This window comes from Trichosurus vulpecula, chromosome 8 (genome assembly GCF_011100635.1).
Source record: "Trichosurus vulpecula isolate mTriVul1 chromosome 8, mTriVul1.pri, whole genome shotgun sequence".
NCBI lineage: Eukaryota > Metazoa > Chordata > Mammalia > Diprotodontia > Phalangeridae > Trichosurus > Trichosurus vulpecula.
This window is the reverse complement of record NC_050580.1, coordinates 169,518,247-169,540,330: the sequence shown is the minus strand read 5'-3', so window position 1 is coordinate 169,540,330 and position 22,084 is coordinate 169,518,247. Positions and strand designations below refer to the sequence as shown.

At 40.7% G+C, this 22,084-nt stretch overlaps 1 protein-coding gene across 1 annotated transcript in view; it reads left to right on the top strand.

The window, feature by feature from the left end:
- Nucleotides 1–22,084, top strand: part of SLC27A2 (solute carrier family 27 member 2) — a 65,443-nt gene that overhangs the window by 28,190 nt on the left and 15,169 nt on the right. The window contains exons 3-5 of the mRNA XM_036736983.1: nt 251–409; nt 7,017–7,141; nt 21,179–21,373. Coding sequence (XP_036592878.1) covers nt 251–409; nt 7,017–7,141; nt 21,179–21,373 — 479 coding nt within the window. The remainder of the gene's footprint in view (nt 1–250; nt 410–7,016; nt 7,142–21,178; nt 21,374–22,084) is intronic.

The following is a 22,084-nucleotide window of genomic DNA, read 5'->3' as shown; positions in this document are numbered from 1 at the left end:
CCATTGCACCCCCTAGCTGCCCTCAAGGCATTATAATCAAGATCAAATGTGACACAGTATAGAATGTACTTTGCAAACATTAAAATGCTATATAAATATCATCTGTTATTATGTGCGCCTACCTCCTCACAGGATTGTTATGAGGAAAGTGCTTTGCAAATCTTAAAGCACTATATTTGTGAATTAGGCTGATATGTTTGCAGATGGGCTCCCTCAGCCTATTGAGTCTTTCTGCCATGTCTTTGCAAAGGTCTCCCCAAAGCTGCAGTGATCAATCATCGACGCATATGGTATGGCACTGGTATCATCCAAGCAAGCAATATCACTTCAGAGGATGTGATCTACACTGCTCTGCCCTTGTATCACAGCGCTGCCCTCTTGATTGGATTACATGGATGCATTGCAAAAGGTAAGCTTGTCCTTTTCACCAAGTGTTAGGGTTCAGTCAACACCTACACCTCAAAAGAACTAACATAAAAAAGGGTTTGGGGCTTAATGGAAAGATTACTGAGTCAAGGGTCAGATCATAAATCATAACAGTTATTCTCAAAGAGTGTGCTGTGACTTTCACTTAGGTGTGCCTGGGAAAATCCACCCCATACCCCAAGACTTCCGCGTTCCCCAGTCGACATCCCCAGTGGCAGTTTGCCCACCATTTTTTCCCCTGGATTGGTGTTGAGGCGGTCACAATAGTGACTCTAACCACGGAGATTCAAAGCTACCTTCTCTGATTCTAGTTCTAGGGAAGTAAAGAAAGAGAGCGACATGTACTAGGTGTGTGACCTTGGGTAAGTCACTTAACCCCAATTGCCCTGCCCAAAAAAAAGCAAAAAAAAGAAAGAAAGAAAGAAGTGACAAAGTGGAAGACAGGCAAGGAAAGGTGGTGGAATCTCAAGGCCTAGGCAAGTGAGGGCGGAGGGAGACCTTACTGCCCAGACACTGTTGTTGGTGCCAGCTTAAAGATTGAATGTGCCAGAATTCCTCGTGACAGAAAATGCTATGTTGAGGACAAAAAGAAATTTTAAAACAATAATAAAGATTTAGAATTGGAAGGGAGAATAGAAATCATCTAATCTCACCTGTTTTACAAAGGAGGAAACCAAGGCACAGAAAGTTGACTAGTGTTTTTAAGCTGCTGACTTCCAGTTCAATGTTCTTGGTTTGAGCCCTTGTTTTGCTGCTTATTAGATGTGTGACCTTACAGCAAGTCCCTTTACCTTTCTAAGGCTCAATTCACAAATCTGTAAATTGGGGGGCAATGGTACATGTGTTACCTACTTCATAGGTTTATTGAGGGGAAAGAGCTTTGTAAGTTGTAAAGTTCTTCGTAAACCTTGAACTCATGGTATTGGAACTGTCCCCCGTTGTCTCTGACAGGAGAAAGTGGCTGATCAAGTCTTATGCACCCTCCTGAAACAAAAACAAAGGTTCTCAATTTTTCCTAGCCTTCTATTTCTAGCATTGTTTTTGTTCAGTCATTGCTGATTCTTTGTGACCCCTTTTGGGGGTTTTCTTGACAGAGATACTAGAGCGGTTTGCCACCTCCTTCTCCAGCTCATTTTACAGATGAGGCAACTGAGGCAAACAAGGTTAAATGACTTGCCCAGCTAGTAAATATCTAAGGCCATAACTCAGGTCCTCCTGAATCCAGGGCTACCGCTCTATCTGCCATGCTACCTAGCTGCCCTGGTTTTAATATACAGTTCCTTAGAATGCCTTAAGAGAATTGCATCATATATTAAGGTAGAAGATGCTCTGAAATGCTTTAGGGCCCCATCCATGTTTAAAAACAATTTATAAACTCCAGAGCCTATGACATAACCATTTCCAGAAGCCTTTAATCGTTCCCCACTGACGTCAGAATCCTATTTCTCCTTTATTTCATCCCTTTCTATTTTATGACAATAGGGTGCCTGTTACAGCTTTCCTAAAGAACTCCCTAGCGTAGGGAGGATGCCCTGGTTACCTCTGGTCCTATTTCTTTTTCCAAGGCCTCTGTCCAGTTCAGTGCAGTACAATTCAACAAGCTTGTACTGAGTGCATACTAAGTCAGTCCATCATTCAATATTTATTAAGTATCTACTGTGTGCCAGGCCCTGTGCTAATTAAGCTTTTGAGATACCAAGAAAGGCAGAAGAGTCCCTGCTCTTAAAGTACTCACAGTCTAATGGGATCATCTTGTGCTGGGATGCAGTGAAAAGTGTCCTCAAGTTGCTGACAGTTTACTGAAGGGATAAAGCAAGTACCCTAGGTAATTTCTTGTTGTTTTATTAGAAGAGTAAATTCCCAATGAGGAAACTCCCTCTGCCAATGCAAATCAACACATGGCATGGTCTCATTATAGTCTTATGGTCTTTTTTTTCCTATAAATATTTTTTAATAAATTTATTTTTTATTTTTAGTTTATGACACTCAGCTCCACAAGTTTTTAGATTCCAAATTTTCTCTCTTTCCCTCTCCTCCCCCTCCCCCCTCCCAAGAGGGCATGTAATCCAATGTAGGTTCTACATATACATTCACACTGAACTTATTTACATAATAGTCCAGTTGTAAAGAGGAATTATAACCAATGGAATGAATCATGAGAAAGAAGAAGTGAAACCAAAAAAGAAGGAAAAGAAAGAGAGCAAAAAGTTTGCCTCAATCTGCATTCAGACTCCATAATTCTTTCTCTGGATGTGCATAGCTTTTTCCATCATGAGTCTTGTGGAGCTGTCTTTGAACCTTGCATTGATGAGAGGAGCCAAGTCTTATCAAAGTTAGTCCTTACAGATACTGTGTGTCTGTAATAGTGTATAATATTCTCCTGGTTCTGCTCCCCTCACTCAGCATCAGTTCATATAAGTCTTTCCAGGTTGTAATGAAGTCTGCCTGCTCCTCATTTCTTATAGCACAATAGTATTCCATTACATTCATATACCACAATTTGTTTAGCCATTCCTCAATTGATGGGCATCCCCTTGATTTCCAATTCTTTGCCACCACAAAAAGAGCTGCTATAAATATTTTTGTACATACAGGTTCCTTTCCCACTTGTGTGATCTCTTTGGGGTACAGCCCTAGAAGTGGTATTGCTGGGTCAAAGAGTACACACATTTTTGTAGCCCTTTGGGCATGGTTCTAAATTGTGTAATCTTATAGTCTTAAGAGAGTTTGCTGAATGCACTGAGTGGTTAAGTAACCTGCCTGGGATCACGTTGGCCAGGATGTCTCAGAAAGGACCCAAGTTGTTGACTTTGAGGCCAGCATGCTGTCCTTTATGCCATACTGCCTCTCACCTAGATAAGTAAGGACAATATAAATTGAGAAGATGGTGCCAAGCTTTTGCCACCTCCCTTAATATGAAAACTGTCCCCTTTCTTCTTTTACCAAGCTGAGAATGCACCTGGAGGATATGGTGGAAAAGTCAGTCAAAGTCCCAAAGTACTGCTGCCAGGTGAGAAATAAGCTGAGCTCTCTCCTGAAATGGAGGTTTGGAGTTTATGGCCCCAAACTCCAATCAGAGAGCCCGAGGGCAGTGATGACATTTTACAGGATGATGAGGTTATCCCAAGAATAAGATTTCTGGGACATGGTAGAGAAGTCAGAGAATACCTTACCTCCCCCCACAAAAAAATGAAAACAAACCAGCACTTCTTTCTGGTACCTTGGTTCAGAGGTTATTGAAGAAAGTTGCAACTTTGATTTTCAAAAATCACGTTACAGGGCAGTTAGGTCACACAGTGAGTAGAGCACCAGCCCTGGAGTCAAGAGGACCTGAGTTCAAATGCAGCCTCAGACACTTGACACATTTACTAGCTGTGTGGCCTTGGGCAAGTCACTTAACCCCAATTGCCCTGCCTTCCCCCCTGCAAAAAAACAAACAAACAAAAACAAATCATGTTACATTGTGCAATGACCTACTTTATTAGACTTAACTCTTCTCAGCAATGCAGTGATCTAAGATATTTCCAAAAGACGCATGATGGAAAATGCTATCCACATCCAGAGAAAGAACTATGGAGTCTGAATGCAGGTCGAAGCAGACTATTTTCACTTTTTTAGTTGTTTTTTGCTTTTCCTTTCTTTTGCTCTGATTCTTCTTTCACAGCATGACTTATGTGGAAATATGTTTAATCTGATTGCACGTGTATAGCCTATGTCAGATTGCATACAGTCTTGGAGAGGGGGAAATAATTTAGAACTCAATTGAAAACTGAAAATAAATAAATAAGAATCCTGTTAAATTTATATCCATCGAGGGCCTACTATGTGCCAGGCATTGCTAAGTACTGGGAATACCAAAAGAGGTAAAAGACAGTCACTGCCCTCAGTGAGTTTACAATCTGGCTTCGTGCACGTTTTCCTAATTTATCAGGGTTGGCCTTACTCAGAGGGTACCATGCTTTCAGGGCTCCCACTGTCAAGAAAGCTATGGTCTGAGATGACTGGAGAATAGATTTCTAATTCCTGCCTGCTGCTAGGTGGTCATCTCATTGAAGGTGGTCATCTTGTCTTCTCATGAGGCAGTATATTTGAATAGAGCCCTGGACTTGGAATCAGGAAGAAACATCCGGATTCTGCCTCTTAGATTTACCAGCTGAGTAACTATGGGCAAATCCCCAAACCCCTCTATACCTCAGTTTCTTCATTTATAAAATGGAGATAACTATACCTGTCATATTTTCCTCACTGGGTTATTGTGAGGCTCTATTGATGCCATGTAGCAAACCTTAAGGGGCTATTTAATCAGTTCTACCATTGGTAGAGAGCTTAAACGGTTGCAAAGCGCTTTACATCTATTATCTCATTTAGGTGTCATGGTCTTTTCTTAGTCACAAGTCCTTTTCAAATGGTTACACTAAATTGAGTAAAGGTTTGTAATCTTGCTTTCTATCTGTCAACGAGCAAAAAGGTTTCACCTAGAACACCATTCCCACTCTTCCCTGAGAAGCTAAGCCAAGCCCATCCTTTATGCCTTGAGAGGCTCTGTAGAGGAAGTTTAATTAAGGAGATCTTTGAGGGGTTTTTTTTTCGTATTTTTTTATTTATTTAGTATTTAATTTTTCCCAGTTACATGTAAAAACAATTTTTTACATTTGTTTTTAAAACTTTGAGTTCCAAATTCTCTCCCTTCCTGGCTCCCCACCCCCCTCAGTGAGAAGGCAAGTAATCCTATACAGGTTGTATATGTGTAGTCATACAAAACCTATTCATAATAGTCATGTGAAATAAAACATAGATGAAAAAAACTCAAGAAAAATAAAGAATTTTTTTTAAAAAAATATACTTCAGTCTGTATTCAGATACCACCAGTTCTTTCTCTGGGAATGGATAGCATTTTTCATCCTAAATTCTTCAGAGTTGTCATGGATGATTGTATTGCCAAGAATAGCAAAGTCATTCACAGCTGATCACCTTAAAATATTGCTGTTACTTTGTGAAATAATTGATTTCACTTTGCATCAACCCATGCAAGTCTTTCCTGGTTTTTGTGAGAGCATCCTGCTCTCAATATAATAGTATTCCATCATAATTATATACCACAACTTGTTCAGCCATTCCCCAGTTGATGGGCATCCCTTCAATTTCCAATTCTTTACCCCCAGAAAAGAGCTGTTATAAATATTTTATAAGTTCTTTTCCTTTTTGTTTTTTATCTCTTTTGGGATACTAGTAGTGGTATTTCCAGGTCAAAGGGTATGCATGGTTTTATGTAGCCCTTTGGGCATAGTTAATGGAGATCTTTTTGTAAAGATTCTATCTTCAGTCCTTGGGATTTTATGTATCAGGGAGGATAAAAATCAAACAATAAGCAGAAATGTATTTGTTTCTGATATTTTAGTCTATTCACATAAAGAGTATTTCCCTAGCCTGGTACAGAAATCCTGTTTCCTGTCTGTAGATGTGATTAAAACTGCTTGTCATTCTTATGGAGATTTCTAGATTCACATGGAGCTTGACTTTTCAATCTTTTCCTTAAATAAGTCATAAAACTAGAATTCGGAGATGCGCATATAGAGAACAGCTACAAATTACACACCTTAGCAGCTGTGCCAACCCTCAGCCTTCAAAATATGCATGCAGTTTCTGATGAGGGTTATTAGAAGGTCAAGTGTGCTTGGAAGCCTCCTGTAAACACAAGAATAACATTTCTTTCTTGCTTATATTACAGCCAGCCCTAGTCACGTGTCAGAGTCACAGAATGGTAGAACCAGAAGGGACTTTCAAGATCTCTAAATTCAACTCTGTCAATTGACAGATAAGGAAGCAGACCCAGAGGGGTTAAGTGATTTGCCCAAGGGTCTTTGTTTAAATTACCTAGTTAGTGTACAAGCTAGGAAAGCCAATTGAAATTCCTGTGCAGAGCCTCTTCTTACTGCATACAGGCTACCTTGCAAGAAAAGAGAGCATTGGGTTTGGTTTTCTTTCTAAATTTAATGCAGTCTCTTAAATGCAGTCTCCTTCTACTGGTGCAAATACAGTTTGCGGACTTCTTAGTAGATAGTCTGCTTGAGTTGCCGAACACTAGCCAAACATTCATTACTTGATGGCCAACCTTCTAGTGAGCAATGAGCCTCCCAGAAATTAAATTGAATCTCAGATGACAAATAGTCCATAGCTGGGCCCAGACTTAGAGTCTTTCCAACTTGATGGAGGACCTGCCAGAGTTTACACCTGACTGGCAAAGCCTCTGAGAACCCAGGGTCCCCCTCCATACCATAACAACATTCCATAGTAGAATTTTAGTGAAGTCTTTCTGTGAAGACCCTCTCTTTAAGCTTTGGGATTTTATGTATCAGGGAGGATAAAGATCAAACAATAAACAAAAATGTATTTCTAAGCATCATCTTTTTCTTTTTATCAAGATGCCAATTGCCCCATGATAAATAGATACAGGAAGATGCTAATATTTGAATTTTCACTTATGAAAGAAAATAATGAAAAATTTACTTGGAAAGAATACACTAAAACACCTTTGGGTTTCTTTACTATCCACTTATATGACAATTCTTCATCTTCTCTATGATTTGTAGGTGCTACCTTAGCTTTACGTACCAAATTTTCAGCCAGTCAGTTTTGGGATGACTGCAGAAAATACAAAGTGACAGTCATACAGTACATCGGTGAGCTGCTGCGGTATTTGTGCAACGTGCCGGAGGTAAACCCACACATGCCCAAAATGTTGACACACCCTGATATGGTATTCTGCTGTATGTCCGAAGATTGTTGTATGTGTTGGTAACCTGAGCTAACATTAGCATCACTTTTCTTCATCTACAAGAGCTTCTTTTTTTATAGCTGGACCAACGAACTTCCAGTTTACTGACTGATGTTCATCTGCTAGGGAGCCGTAAGGTCAGGATCCACAATTGGACCAGGGCAACAATGAATGTGTACAAGTTATTCATTCTAGGTCTGTAATTGCGTTCAGGAATCCTGTAATGGTTTTCCCAAGATGCTTTTCCCTTCAGTTGCTAGTCATTCAATCCTCCCCAAATGAACCTTTCCCTTTCCCACATCCGAGTCTTTGCTCATGTCATTCTCTTCACTGAAAAGCCAGCCTTGCCATTACTGCCTTTGAAATTCCTCCCATTCTTTAGATCCAGCTTTATTCCTTTCATGAAGCCTCCTCTAATCATTTGAGACAGAATTGAGCTCTCCCTCCCATGAATTTCTGTAACGTAAAGTATTACAGTACAAAGTATTATACCACTCTCATTTATTACAATACCATTGGGCCAACCTTTGTTTCAATTCTTAACTAGTCCCTAGTCATTGAATAGGTGTGACCTCAGATAAAGTGAGGCCTGGGAAAGACCTTAATTTAGAAAGGCCAAGGTCACCCATTGCATCCTGAGTCATTGCCAGGCATCTTGACCTATGTCTTGCTACTGGGCTGCAGGGACTCTGGAGGAAAGAGTGAGGCTGATTTTGCCCAGCTCTGTCTCACTTAAATCCATTCCACAAGCAAGTCAAGATATTACCCTTATGATGTTATTGGCCCTCTTCAAGAACGAAGGACAAACAGCAACAACAACCTTGTAAAGTAGTTATTTGCATACATATTTTAAAGTACCAAATAAAACAATATTTATTGTCCCCCATGAACGAGGCACTGTACTAATTACTGTGGACTATATTAGGGACACACAACACAGAATACCTAACGTTAAGGAGTTTAGTCTCTAATGGAGATGTAATATGTAGATTTGGAATAGTAACAATACAAGGTGGTATATGATCAATGATTGTGGTTGTTCAGTCGTTTCAGTCCGGCCCGATTCTTCATGACCTTATTTGAGGTTTTCTTGCCAAAGATACTGGAGTGGTTTGCCATTTCCTTTTCTAGATCATTTTACAAATGAGGAACTGGGGCAAACAAGTGACTTGCCTAGGGTCATACAACCAGTAAGTGTCTGAGCTCAGCTCGGATGAGTTTTCCTGACTCCAAGCCTAGCCCTCTATCCACTTCGCCACCTAGCTGCTCCATGATCAGTGATAAATAGCAAATAATGCTACAGGCCTGATCATAGAATCATAGAATCTCAAAGCTGTAAGGGTGATCAGTATCTACCTAGTCCTCCCTGTACCTGAAGAAGAATTCTCTCTGTAGTGTATCTAACAAGTGGTCATCCAGCATTCACTTGAAGCGCTCTATTGAAGGGAAACCCCCTGCCTCCCAAAACAGCCCATCCCACTTTGGGATAGTTCTAATTGCTTATATCAAGATTAAATTTGCCTCCCTTCTACCCTTTCTTTGCTTCTTGTTTTTTCTATTAGGGTCAAGTTGAACAATCTGTTCCCTATTTCACATGACATGAGATCATACTTTTTGCTAGCACTTCTCGTCTCCAAACTCTAAGTTCCTTCAGCAGAACCTAACATGGCTTGGTCTCAAGGCTCTTCACCATCCTGATTGCCTTCTTTAGGATATTATAAAGTTTATTAAAGTCCTTCCTAAAATGTGGTACCAGGAACTAAACAGAAGACACCAAATGGGTTATGATAAAGGAAGAGTACAGGGGTACTATCACCTAAGACTGATTCCCTTAATGCAACCTGAATTGGCATTGGTTTGGGTTTTTTTGGGGGGGGGTTCCACTGCAATATTATACTATTGAATCATATTGAGTTTAAATCTATTAAATGCTAGATTCCAGGAAGGCTACTGGTTTACCTTCTACCCAACCTGGACTTGAGGTCTTCATAACCCAGGAGTTCTTAACCTGAATAGATAGCAAAAGTTCCATGAATGAGGATGAGGGAAAAATGTACATCTTTGCTTGTGCTGAGAAGGGTTCCCCAGGTTTCACCAGGAATATATAATATGAAAAAAAAAAGATTAAGAGCCATTGTCATAGCTAGCAGTAAAGCTGACTAGCTCACCAGTGGACAGAGTTAAGCACAAGAACTGGTATTTCCTGAAGACTGTATCTGATGTTAAAGCTGCACTTTGGGTAGATTTATTAAATATGATGGCCACTTTTAACTGGCAAAGGGTGACATAAGGATATATCAAGATGATGTAGATGCTTAATAAATGTTGATTGATTGCTATGGGAAGGGAAGAAGAAAGGAAAGATTATGGGGGAAAACAGCCTTCCTGTAGATGCACAATTCTTCCCAAGGAGTGCTATTGACCCCTGTTGCCTGAGATGAACTGTCTGATCCAAATTGCAATTTCATTTTTCAAGGTTTGGAAAAGCCTAGCTCCTGAAACCCCTTCCTGGGTTCATGAACGTGGCCATTTCTGCTCTGGTTGTGATTCGTGGTCAGTTCAAGGCTCGATTTACTTATTTTGTCACCCAGCAAAAGACTGTAGAATCATAGGTCTATGGAATGGACCTTAGAGATTCCTAGTGAAACTCTCATATTTTACAGAAACTGAGGCCCAGGGAGTTGTGACCCAAGGTCATGTAGAGAGTTGTGGCAGGGCCGGGATTCAAGCCCAGGTCCCGTGATTCTGTATCCAGACTCTACCCCTCTGTGAGCCTGTTTCCACACCAGGAAAATTAGGGAGTTAGACTGGGTAGTCATAATGACAGCTGACATTTATATAGTGCTTACTGTATGCCTGGCACTGTGCTAAGTGCTTTACAATTATTATCTCATGTGGTCCTTACAGGAACCCTGGAGATAAGGGCTTTTATTGTCCCTGTTTTACAGATGAGGAAACTGAAGCATACAGAGGTTAAGTGACTTTCCCAGGGTTACACAGGTCTACAGGTCTTCAGGTCTACCTGAAGCTAGATTTGAACTCGAGTCTTCCTGACTCCAAGCCAGGAATTCTATCCACTGTGCCACCTATCTGTGATTCTGTGATCCTATGAAAAAGAAACAGATGGTAAGGTTAGGTCCTTTCAAAAGAGAAATGATGTCCTGGAAGTTGGGCCACCAAATCAATGGATGTTGTAAAGGTGTAAAATACCAGTTATTTCATCCTGATTGTTCAGTAGGTGTGCCAAGCATCGTTTCTGTAATGCCCAGGACAGCATTCTTGGTGCAAAAGACTCCAGCCTCTCAGTTCCTGTTTATTTTATGATTGATTTTCTTTCACATTAGTTTCCCACTTGGCCTACAAGGTCATATATTTCTTGATTAAAATACAGTAGCCCATACGGTCCCCATCTGTTGATCTTTTCATTTCTACCTGTAATGCACCGATCTGTCAGCTAGCTACCAGTCTCAGTCTCATGGGAGAGTCTGTGTTGTTCTTATTAGTTATAATGGGAACTCCCTCTGTACTTCAGGATAATAAACTTGTTTATGCTCAGCTACCTCCAAGCACTACACAAACCTTATTAGTGTGTTGCCTATCAAACTTGCTGAAAAATTAGGGTAAAATGACTGATAGTTTATGTCTTTAGAACAATTCCATCGATTTAGTGGTCAAACCCCCTGACGTCCGCTGCCCCAGAAACAGATGTGGATTGTCTTCCTGCATTAGAATGTAAACTTCTTATGGAAGGAATCATGTTACTTGCTTCTGTGTGTGTCTCTAGTGCTTCAATATAATAAGCCTTAATAAATGCTCTGTTTTCTCTCTCTATCAAGCCATCTATCTACCTAGATGCAGAAAAGGGAGAGTATACCAATCTGAAAAGAGATTTTCCTTGCCTTTTACTGGTTTTGTGTGGGGCCTTTAGCTTCTCACAAAGAAAATTCAAATATCATGGGCTCTGATCAAAATCCCAAAGGAACACTTTTAAATATTGGACAGCCAGTAGGTCATAACTCTCATCCAAATAGGAAACCTACCTCTTCCAGTTGAAAAAGACCTAAAGGTTGTCTAGTTTAAGGAGGTCAAACCCTGACCTCTGTTTAGCACCACTCCTTCCCCTCCAGATAATAACCTGCAGTCCTTTCTTCCTTTGCTCAGATAACAAGTCTTTGTGAAAGGAAAAAATGTGTCCATGGAAGTGATTAGATTAGTTGGGAAAAACATTTTTTTGAATTTGAGACCTTTGGCCTAGTTAAGCCTCCCACCCAACGCAGGAATTACCTCCCCAAAATCTCTAACGTGATCTCATTTGGTAGCATTCACTTGTTTCAATCTTGACTGCCACTTCATGACCTTATTTGGGGTTTTCTTGGCAAAGATACTGGAGTGGTTTGCCATTTCCTCTTAAGCTCATTTTACAGATGAGGAAACTGAGGCAAATGGGGTTAAGTAACTTGCACAAGGTTACATAGCTAGTAAGTTTCTCAGGCCGGATTTGAACTCAGGAAGAGGAGGCTTCCTGACTCTAGGCCCAGCACTCCATCCACTGCACCACCTAGCTTTCATTTTCTCCTCTTCCTCTGAAAACCCTACTACATAATTGCCTACTCTCTGTGCCTTTACTCCAGTCTCCTGACAAACTGGTGACCCTTCTCTTTGCCAAAGTCGACCTCTTCTACTTGTACCTTTGATCCTCTGATCCAAGAGGTTGCCCCGTTGGCCCTATCCTCTCCTCCCAGTATGGTAATTATAGTAAGCTTCATGAGTCACAAGTGTAAGAGACCCTCACTCTTGATTCAATCTTTTTCTTACGGATTTCTTCAGTTTTAAAGCTTCTCCTGCCATCTGGCAATTCCATTTCAATGATGTTGTAGCCTCTGGCTCAAAGACCTCCCATGTCCTCTGAAAGGGACTTCATAAGGCAGAGGCCAAGAGGGAGTGCATTCTAGGCATGTGGGATGACGAGAAGCACAAAGACAGGAGATAGAATGTCCCATGTGAGGGATATAAGAGCATGTGAGAGAGGGCCAGTTCGACTGGATTTCCAGGCAGTAGAGGAAGAATCATGTCCAACAAGCCTGGAGAGATAGGTTGGGGCCAGGTAACAAAGGGCTTTGTTTTTATTTTTGGGTTGAAGCAATCGGGATTAGGGTGACTTGCCCAGGGTCACACAGCTAGTTAGTGTCTGAGGCCGAATTTGAACTCAGGTCCTCCTAACTCCAGGGCCAGTGCTCTATCCACTGTGCCATCTAGATGTCCCTACAAAGAACTTTAAAGGATAGAGGAGTTTATATTTGGTCATGGAAGAAATAGGAAGTCAGTGGAATTGGTTGAGTAGCAGAGTCACGTGGTTAAATCTATGCTTAAGGAAAATTACTTTAGCAGCAGTGTGCTGGATGGACTGGAGTGGTAAAAGACTAGAGCCAGGGTGACCAATGAGGATGAGGATGATGATGATGATGATGATGATTATGATGATGATGATATCCAAGTGCTTACTGTGTAGCAGGCACTGTGCTAAGATCTTCACAATTATCATCTCATTTGGTCCTCACAACAGTCCTGGGAGGTAGTTGATATTATTATCCCCATTTTGCAGATGAGAAAAGTGAATCAAACAGAGGTTAAGTGAGTTGCTTAGGATCATACAGCTAATAAGTGTGTGGATTTGGATTAAAATTCAGATCTTCCTGACTTCAGGGCCAGCACTCTATCCACCGCACCACAGACCATTCCAATAATGAAGGTGGTAGCTCTGTGATAAGTCAGATGCAAAAGATTTTGTGGTATGTGTTTAATAAGAATGTATGTGTAGAGCACATGTCGGATTGAGTACTGTCTTGGGGAGGGACGGGGAGAAAATTTTAAAACTTATGGAAATGAATGTTGAAAACTGAAAATAAATAAATTAAGTATTAAAAGATTTTGTGGAGATTTGACAGCTGATTGGATATGTGGGGTGAGGGAGAATGAGGAAACTCTGCAGTGGCAAATGGCAAGACGTTAACCTGATGCCTTCCAAACATTTTTTTGTCTAACAGTCTGTTTTCTCCCAGATTTGCTACAGCACAAATTAGTTAAGCAATAAAGGGTTTCTTTTTTGAAGAACTTATTCCAAGAGGAAAATTAGGCAGCTGCTATAAGTGAAGATGAGAACCTGTTATAGACATGGGAATATAACAACTTCACAATCAGGTTGGCTTCACAGCCAGGCAATTATCCAATCAACAAACATTTATCAAGCACCTGTTATGGGCAAGGTGCCAGAAATACAAATAGAAAAGATGAATCTCCACCTTCAAGCACCTTGCATTCTAACGAACTAAAGAAACAGGAAAATGTCAAAATGTTGTTGTCAAACATTCGTTTGTCAAAGCAGCTTCATTTGACATCTGCCAAAAGACTGGAAGTCAGAAAAACCTGTTTTCGAATCCTGCCTCTCCCTCTCGCTTGCTGTGTGACTGTATCAGTGTAATGAGGTCTGAATTTGAGGTCAAAAGTGATGAAAGGGAAGTAATGCCCACAGCGCTCATCTCGCGGACTTGTTGAGAGGATTCAATGGGGGATCAGTTCATCCTTAAATGGGAACGTGCTTTGAAAATCTGTAGGGAGGCAGCAAGGTGGCACAGTGAGTAGACCACCGGCCCTGGAGTCAGTAGGACCTGAATTCAAATCTTACCTCAGACACTTAACATACTTACTAGCTGTGTGACCTTGAGCAAGTCACTTAACCCCAATTGCCCTACCTTCTCCCCTCCAAAAAAAAAAGAAAGAAAATCTTTAGGAACTCTCTAAACACCATCTATTATTATGCTTAAGTAGAACATATGAAGTGGATTTGGGACTGGAGGACCTAAATCTAAGCTTACTTTACTGCCTTTGTGACCTTGGGTAAATCATTTAAACTGTATGGGTCTCAGTTTTGTCATCTTTAAAATGAGAAGGATTAGACCAGATCAGGGCCTCTTAAACTTTTTCCACTCTTGGCCCCTTCATCGCTTCTTAAACTACAGACTAGATGACTTATACGGTCCCTTCTACCTCTGCGTCTATCTTTGTGTGAGCCTGAGATTACGACTGGAATGGTTCTTTGGTCATATTTGGTTCTTTGGTGAGAAAGTGGTATAATAGAAGCAGTCAGAAGAACTTGGATACCTCTTGAATGTGGTCACTAGGTGTTTACACTTCACTTGAGCCAAATCTCGGCTCTGGAGGAGGGCTTGTCTTTCCTGGAGACCTCTCAAGTTGTCTTAGGAGGACAACTGCTTTACCCCTTTATTTTTGCTGCTCTACGTTCATTTTGTGGCTATGTTCTGTCAGTTTGTGGAGGGAATTGGGAGAGTCTGGAAATCTCTGACCTACTCCTCCATCTTCCCTGAATGCCTTTCTGCAGCTGAGTTTTCTGGATTCTAACAGTCCCTAAGAAGTAGCATCCACAGATAATGAGACCTGTTCCCATTTGGAAATGACTTATGTTTATGTTTCCACATACCTCCATTAAAACTACCATGAGCTCTTGGTACATAGCAATACCAAGTTTATTGGTTGGCCAGTTTTTTGTTTGTTTGTTTATTGGCAGGGGCAGGGCACAGCATGGAGTTAGAACAGACTTCTCATTTTATTAATACAGAGAACTTCTGGTAAGGAAATTGCCTCTACCAAAGGAGAGCAACAACTGCTCTGCAAACTTAGAGAGTTTCCTGTTGTCAGTGAGATAATTAGGGTCACACAGCCAATATAAGTCAGAACCCAAGTTCCTCCTCACTCTAAAACTGCCTCCCTTTTTCTTATCCCAGTTTTTAGCCTAATTCTTCTCTATTTTTTCTTTCTATATCTCTTCTCCTTTCCCATCTCATTCTGTCTTTTCTTCCTGTTTCCTTTTCTCTGTCTCTCTTCTGATCTTTCAACTCAATCTTCCTTGACTTTCTTTCTACCATTCCTTGCTGCTTTTCCAAGGTTGTCTAAATAAATCCATTTTCCCTCTAAGAAAATGTGCTGAAGGCATAATAACAGATACAGAAGACATGCTTAACACCCCCCTCCTCAAAAAAAATCCTACAAGTAAAAGAAAAGAAACCCAGACAACATCCCTTGTGACCTAGCAATGTCATTGCCTCAGCTGGGAAATCTGCACAAATGGAGTTCCACCAAGAGACAGAAGTGAGAAGATGCAGTGCACAAACAGGTGTTCTGGGTGCGTGGGAAGCAGCCAGTGCCTCACAGGTGCAGAGCTTACTTGTGGTCAGGAGTGAGCAAGAGCTTATAGTCACAATACCACAGGCTCAATTTTCATCATGTAACACAGGGATCATTTTACATGCTTATACAGGATTAAGAATCTAGGCAGAAAATATGTACAGATGCACACTTGTGGGGAGCCTGTGCCTTTGTCTCATTCCTGGTTCCCACATAAGCCTACACTTGCCAATAACTGATTTTTTCATTCCTCATGCTACTCCAAATAAATAAATGTTTATTGATTGGTTGGTTGGTTGGTTGGTTGGTTGATTGTTCTCCATCAGGGAGCTGGCTTAGTTTCCATGCCCTTTTCCTCTAGCCCCATGGTGAGAACCTCTCCTTCCTCTCAATAGAACACTGTTGTTCGGACTGTGGTGGCTTGCTCTGCCCAAAATGATCTCTTCCCACCCCACCTCCCACGGCCTTTCTCCTCTAATCAAAAACTAGGCCTTTCATGTCACAATTAAAGAAAAAGGATTCAAATGTAAGTACTTCTAGAAGAAGTAGCCGTGATTTAAATATAGACCAAAGTATATATAGCAGATTCTATGATGGGAAGGTAAAGTACCTATAATCGTGGATAAATTCATGTTTACTTATCTGTGTACTTGTTTTTCCCCCAATAAAATATAAGCACCATAAGGGCAGAGGTATATTTTTTTTAGGGGGGGTGCTCTCTATCTCCAGCATCTAACACAATGCCTGGTACATAGCAGTCACTTAAATGCTTAGTTAAATGAATGAATAAGGGAACATTCTGCTAGTCTCTCCCCTCTAAAATGTATATATTTTAAAAGTACTAGTTTTTTATTTTTAATTTATGGAATAAAACAAGCATTTTAATAATATAGTATAATTTTTAAAAAGATGATTGCACATGAAACTGCAAATCTACTATGTAGTACACAGTTGTTTGCTTATTGTCTTCCCCATTAAAATATGAGCTCCTTGAGAGCACAGACCATGTGTTTGTACCTTTCTTTGTACGCCCTGAACTTTCCAAAGTACGTAATAAACTTTTGATCAATGGTGTTGACTGACTGATGTCCAGAAAGAATGAAAACAAACTTTCCCACTTTACAACCTGCCCTGCCATACACAAACACTAGTTAATATAAACCCTCCTTTCAGCCTGTAACATTTAAGTCTTTTCCTAGTGCATATTTATAGCAGAGCATATTCCTCCTAGGCCACCTGAGGCAACTGGGAGATTGCTTCCTCTCATTCTTCCCATCCTGTTCCATTGGGGCAGTATTATCATCCTGGTTTTGCCTCTAATGAGCTGGGTGACCTTGGTTTAAGTCACTTAACCTCTCCATAAAGTAAAAGGGTTGGGCTCACTGATCTCTAAGGTCCTTTGTCGCTTTAATAGTCTTTGATTCTATTTTTAGTTAAGTCTATGCTAGTTGAATACTTCTCCCATAGGGCTATGTCTCCAGTTTTCCTCTTGATTATCCAGAACTTAGCAGAGCCCCTGACATGCAGTAGATACTCTTAATTTTAATGCCTTCCTTCTATTGATTAGTTCCTCTTTATCATGTATGGGCCCCTTGGTGACACAATGGGTAGAGTGCCTGGCTTCAGACACTAGCTGTGTGACTTTGGACAAGTCACTTAACCCTATTTGCCTCAGTTTCCTCATCTGTAAAATGAGCTAGAGAAGGAAATGGCAGACGACTCCGGAATCTTTGCCTAGAAAACCCCAAATGGAGTCACAGAGTCGGACGTGACTCAACAGCATTTATCCTGTATATAACTTGCTCTGTATATATTTGTTTGCATGTTGTCACGCCCGTGAGATTGTAAACTCTTTGGAGGCAGTCACCTCCATGAGATTATAAACTCTCTTGGCCTCTTTTTGTGTCCCTATTGCTTAGCATAGTGCCTGGTGCATAGTAAATGTTTAATAAATGTTGATTGATTGACTGACCGCCATCAAAGTAGCTACTTTGGTTTGTCCAAGCTAAGAGTAACTAGTTGTACAGGTCCTGCTGGTAATCGTTGTGCAGCTTGAAAGTACAGTAGGGTAGGATTATGCCCTTTGGAAAAAGATGATTTCACAGAAGCATGTCCATGGTATGTATTGCCCTTCAATTTAATTCCACAGGTATTTATTGAGTACCTACTATGTATTAGGTCCTGTGCCAGGTATTAAGAATGTGAAGATGGAAGTGCAACCCAGGCTCTGCCCTCAAGGAGCTGCTGGTATATTCCAAGGGCTGCATGTATTTTTTTTTTAATCATTTCAATTTATTATTTATTTATTTATAGCTTTTTTTTTTTTAATTTTGAATTCCAAATTGTCTCCCTCTCTTCAGCCACCCCCCCCCCACCACATGCATTGAGAAGGCAAGCAATATGATATCAATTATGTATGTGAAATAAGCTGCATGTATATGTACTCCTGTGGCTCTGTGACCTCATTAGCAAAGCAGCTCCCTGCCTCCCACTTATCCATGCTTGCCCATCCTGCTGTGTAGCTCTTCTCCATGTCTTCCCATGGTTTATACCAGTGGTATCAAACTCAAATAACAACCTTACGTAAGGATCCCTGTGGGCTACACATTGACTTAGAAAAACCACATATTAACATTATCTATGTTCTATTATATTTTTATTTATTTCATTAAATATTTCCCAATTACATTATATTCTGGTTTGGGCTGCACTTGGGCATTGTGGCTCATGCCACATGTTTAACACTTTACATTTACATTACAATTAGGGGCAGGTGGCATCTGCAAATAAGTATAATACATAGTAGAGCATGCAAAGGATAGATCCAGATAAAAATGATCTGAGAAAATAAAAAAGAGGAAGTCACTCTGAGCTGGGAGAAATCATAGAAAACAGCTTTATGAAGCAGGTGGCATCTGAGTTGGACCTTGAAAGATTTCAACAGGTAGAGATAAGGAAGAGTATATGTTCTGAGTATAAGGAACATCATGTGAAAATCCATGAAGGTGGAAGAAACCTTCACTTGACTTCACCATCAAGTCTTGCTATAATTCTATATATCTCCACCCTTTCATAAGCCAAACTTCAAGACGAAGCTTTCTATACTCAATGCTTCCACTTTTCCACCTTTTCCTCACTTCTCATTTTTTTAATTAGTTAATATGTTTATTTTTAATTTTCAACATTCACTTCCATAAGTTTTAAATTTTCTCCCCTCTCTTCCTTCTCCCTCCCCAAGACAACATGCAATGTGATAAAACATTCCTATTAAATATTCACTTCTCATTTGTAAAATGGCTTCCATCCTCATCACTCAACCAGAACTACTATCTGCAAGGTTACCAATGATCTCTTAACTGCAAAATCCAATAGCAACTAAAAGTAGTCAAAATGGCCCTTTTTTAATTCTTCCTTCTCAACTTCTCTGTAGAATTGATGCTGTTGGCCATCTCCACCTTCTGAATACCATCTCCTCCGAGACTTTTTGTGACCCTGCCGTGTTGTGGTTCCTACCCCTTAGTCTGCCTTTTGCATGGATTCTCTATCACCCCTATCTCATCCCAAGGCTCTGTTCTGGGCCTTCTTCTCAACTCTGTCTGCACTTTCTTTTGATGATCCCATAAGCTACCTTGGGTTCAGCTATGATCTATGCAGATGATTCCCACATCTACATGTCCCAAGTGACATCCAGTCTCAGCCCAGTAAATTTCCTGCTTGACACCTCCACCTGGATGTTCCATAAATATTTCAAACTCATCATGTCCTGATTATCCCTTTCCTTTAACCCATCCTCTCTCGTTGTTGTTGAGTTCTTTCATCTGTGTCCAACTCTTCATGACCCCATTAGGGTCTTCTTGGCAAAGATACTGGAATGGTTTTGCCATTTCCTTCCCCAGCTCATTTTACAAATGAGGAAACTGGGGCAAACAGAGTTAAGTGACTTGCCCAAGGTCACATAGCTAGTGTCTGAGGCCAAATTTGAACTCAAGAAGAGGAGGCTGCCTGATTCCAGGCCCAACACTCCATTCACTGCACCACCTCCTTTCTCTCATCTTCCTGTTTTTGTCAAAGGCAGGATCTATCACTGACTGAGATTTACAAACCAGGAGTCATCCTCAACTCTTTACTCTCACTCACCGTCCATCAGTTGCCAACTCCTATCAATTCCACCTCCTCAACATCTCTAACATGCAGGGGTGTACAACTGGAACAGTGAACACAACACACTTTTAAGTTTAGTCTGCATTATTAACATCTTTCTCCAACACCTTCTTAAGTACAAATAATCAAAAAGACAACCAGTTAAGCCTTGATTTGTGGGGTTTATTGCTTTCAGTGTAAATGTTCACGCTGAAAATTTAACAGTTGACTCTCTCAGGCTAGTACAGGCTGGCTCCAGCACATCCCTGCCATCCCTCCCCTTTCTTCTGCTCATATAAGCATCATATCTCATCACCTCTCACCTGGATTACTTCAATAGCCTTTTTATTGTCTCCTTGCTTCTAGTCTCTTCTATTCCCTATCCTGGCCACCTAAGGGGCACAGTGGATAGAGAGCTAGGCCTAGAGTCAGGGGGACCTGAGTTCAAATCTTGCCTCAGACTTCTTACTGTGTGACCCTAGATGAGTCATTTAACCCTGTTAGCCTCAATTGCTCATCTATAAAATGAGTTAGAGAAGGAAATGGCAAAGCACTCCAATATCTTTACCAAGAAAATCCCAAATGGCATCATGAAGAGTAGGACATGACTGAAAAATGATACAACATCTCCTATCCATTTCATCCATCTAGTTGTCAAATTAGCATTCTTAAAGTATGTGTCCAACCATGTCATCCGCTGCTGAAGAAGCTTCATGCCATCCCGTTGCTTTTAAGATAAAACAGAAGCACTCCGTTTAGCCTTTAAAGCCCTTCACCACCTGACTCCAGTCAACCTTCTTAGGCTTATTATACATCAATCTCCCTCACACACTCCACACTTCGATGCCATTGGTTTTCTATAAATGAAATCCCATCTCCTGAGTCTGTGATTTGCACAAGCCTGCCTCCCCTCGAGCCTAAAATGTTTTTCCTCTTCACCTCTGTCTCTTGGAATACCAAGGTCCTTTGGGGATCAGTCAGCTCAAGTACCACTTCCTACGAGAGGTCTCTCCTGAATTCTTCAGTTTAGTGCCACCCCCGCCCCTGCCCCACCATCACTATGGTTTTGCATATATTCTGTTATTTATTTATCTGTTATACTTATGCTATGTTAAACTTATGCTGTTTCTCCTCAGTAGATAGAAGGTATGCTCCTTGAGGGCAGAGGCCGTCTCCCTTTTGAATCTGTATCCCCAGGGCCTGGATGAGTCCCTGGCAATTAACAGGCATTTAATAAAGACTTTTTGATTATTTGGAGGAGAAAAAAGAAAAGATGAGCTCAGGGAACAACTAGTCCATTTTGGCTGAGATGTAGAGTGCGTGTGGAGAAATGTTGTGAGATAGGGTCCAGAAAAGGAGCTTTGTGGCTCTCACTTTGTGTTCCCACCTCAACTAACAGTAGATTTTTTTTTTCTTTAGCAGGCACTCGTTCTTACGATAGGCATTCAGGTGGCTTTCTCTTGTGGTCTGGATGTGAAGTCCCTTATCTCTTATTCCAGCCCACCCTACCTCTGCATCAAAGGATTGCGTGGCAGATTTCAAGTCATCACTAACATGCAACATAAAAGTGAATGCTGATATTTATCTCTGTCCCTAGCAGTGTCTTCATTCCATAACCCTTACCTCCTCTCCCCACAGAAACCTAATGATCGTGATCACAGAGTGAGAATGGCAGTGGGTAATGGCTTGCGAGGAGATATTTGGAGGGAATTCATCCGGCGATTTGGAGACATTCATATTTATGAATTCTATGCCTCCACTGAAGGAAATATAGGATTTTTAAATTACACAAGAAAGATTGGTGCTGTGGGGAGACAAAATATTTTGCAAAAGGTAAGAAGAAAAAATAATTGGGGACAATAAATGGATTTAGTAAAGACTTATCTTAGGGATGCACCTCTTTAAAGACAATTTTAAAACTTTAATGTATGGGCCAACTTGATATAATAAAAATGACAGTAACTCCCCAATTTAATTTACTTTTAATGCAATACCAATAAAAATATTAAGGGGCTTCTTAATAGAACTAGACAATCATAATGCAATATACATATATATATAGAAAACAAGTGGAGGCCAGGTATGGTGACATACCTCCTGAGGAGACTGGGGTTGGGGGATCACTTGAGGTTAGATGATCTGAGCTACATAGGGTGATAGCCATTTGAGTCTCTGCAGTAAAGTGGTGTCCATGTAGTGAGCTTCTACCAGCAAGGGGTTACCAGGCCACCTAAGGAGCCAGTCCAAGTTGAAAGTGGAACATGTCAGAGGTTCTGTTTCTGGTCAGTAATGAAATTCAGGCCTGTGAGGGCTTCTGTACATTACTATTTGTATTTCTGGACCATAACTTTCCTTGATACCTCTTGAGAGGTGGTATGGTGTGGTAGATAGAGTCATAAAGACATAGACTGAAATCTTTCCTCTGATAACGTTTAGTCTGTGTAACAAGGATCAATTCATGCATCTTCTCGGTGCCCCAAAGTAAGCTTTCTAAAAATATAAGTTGAAGAAGAGTTGCCAGTCTACCCTGGTGGCTGAATTTTT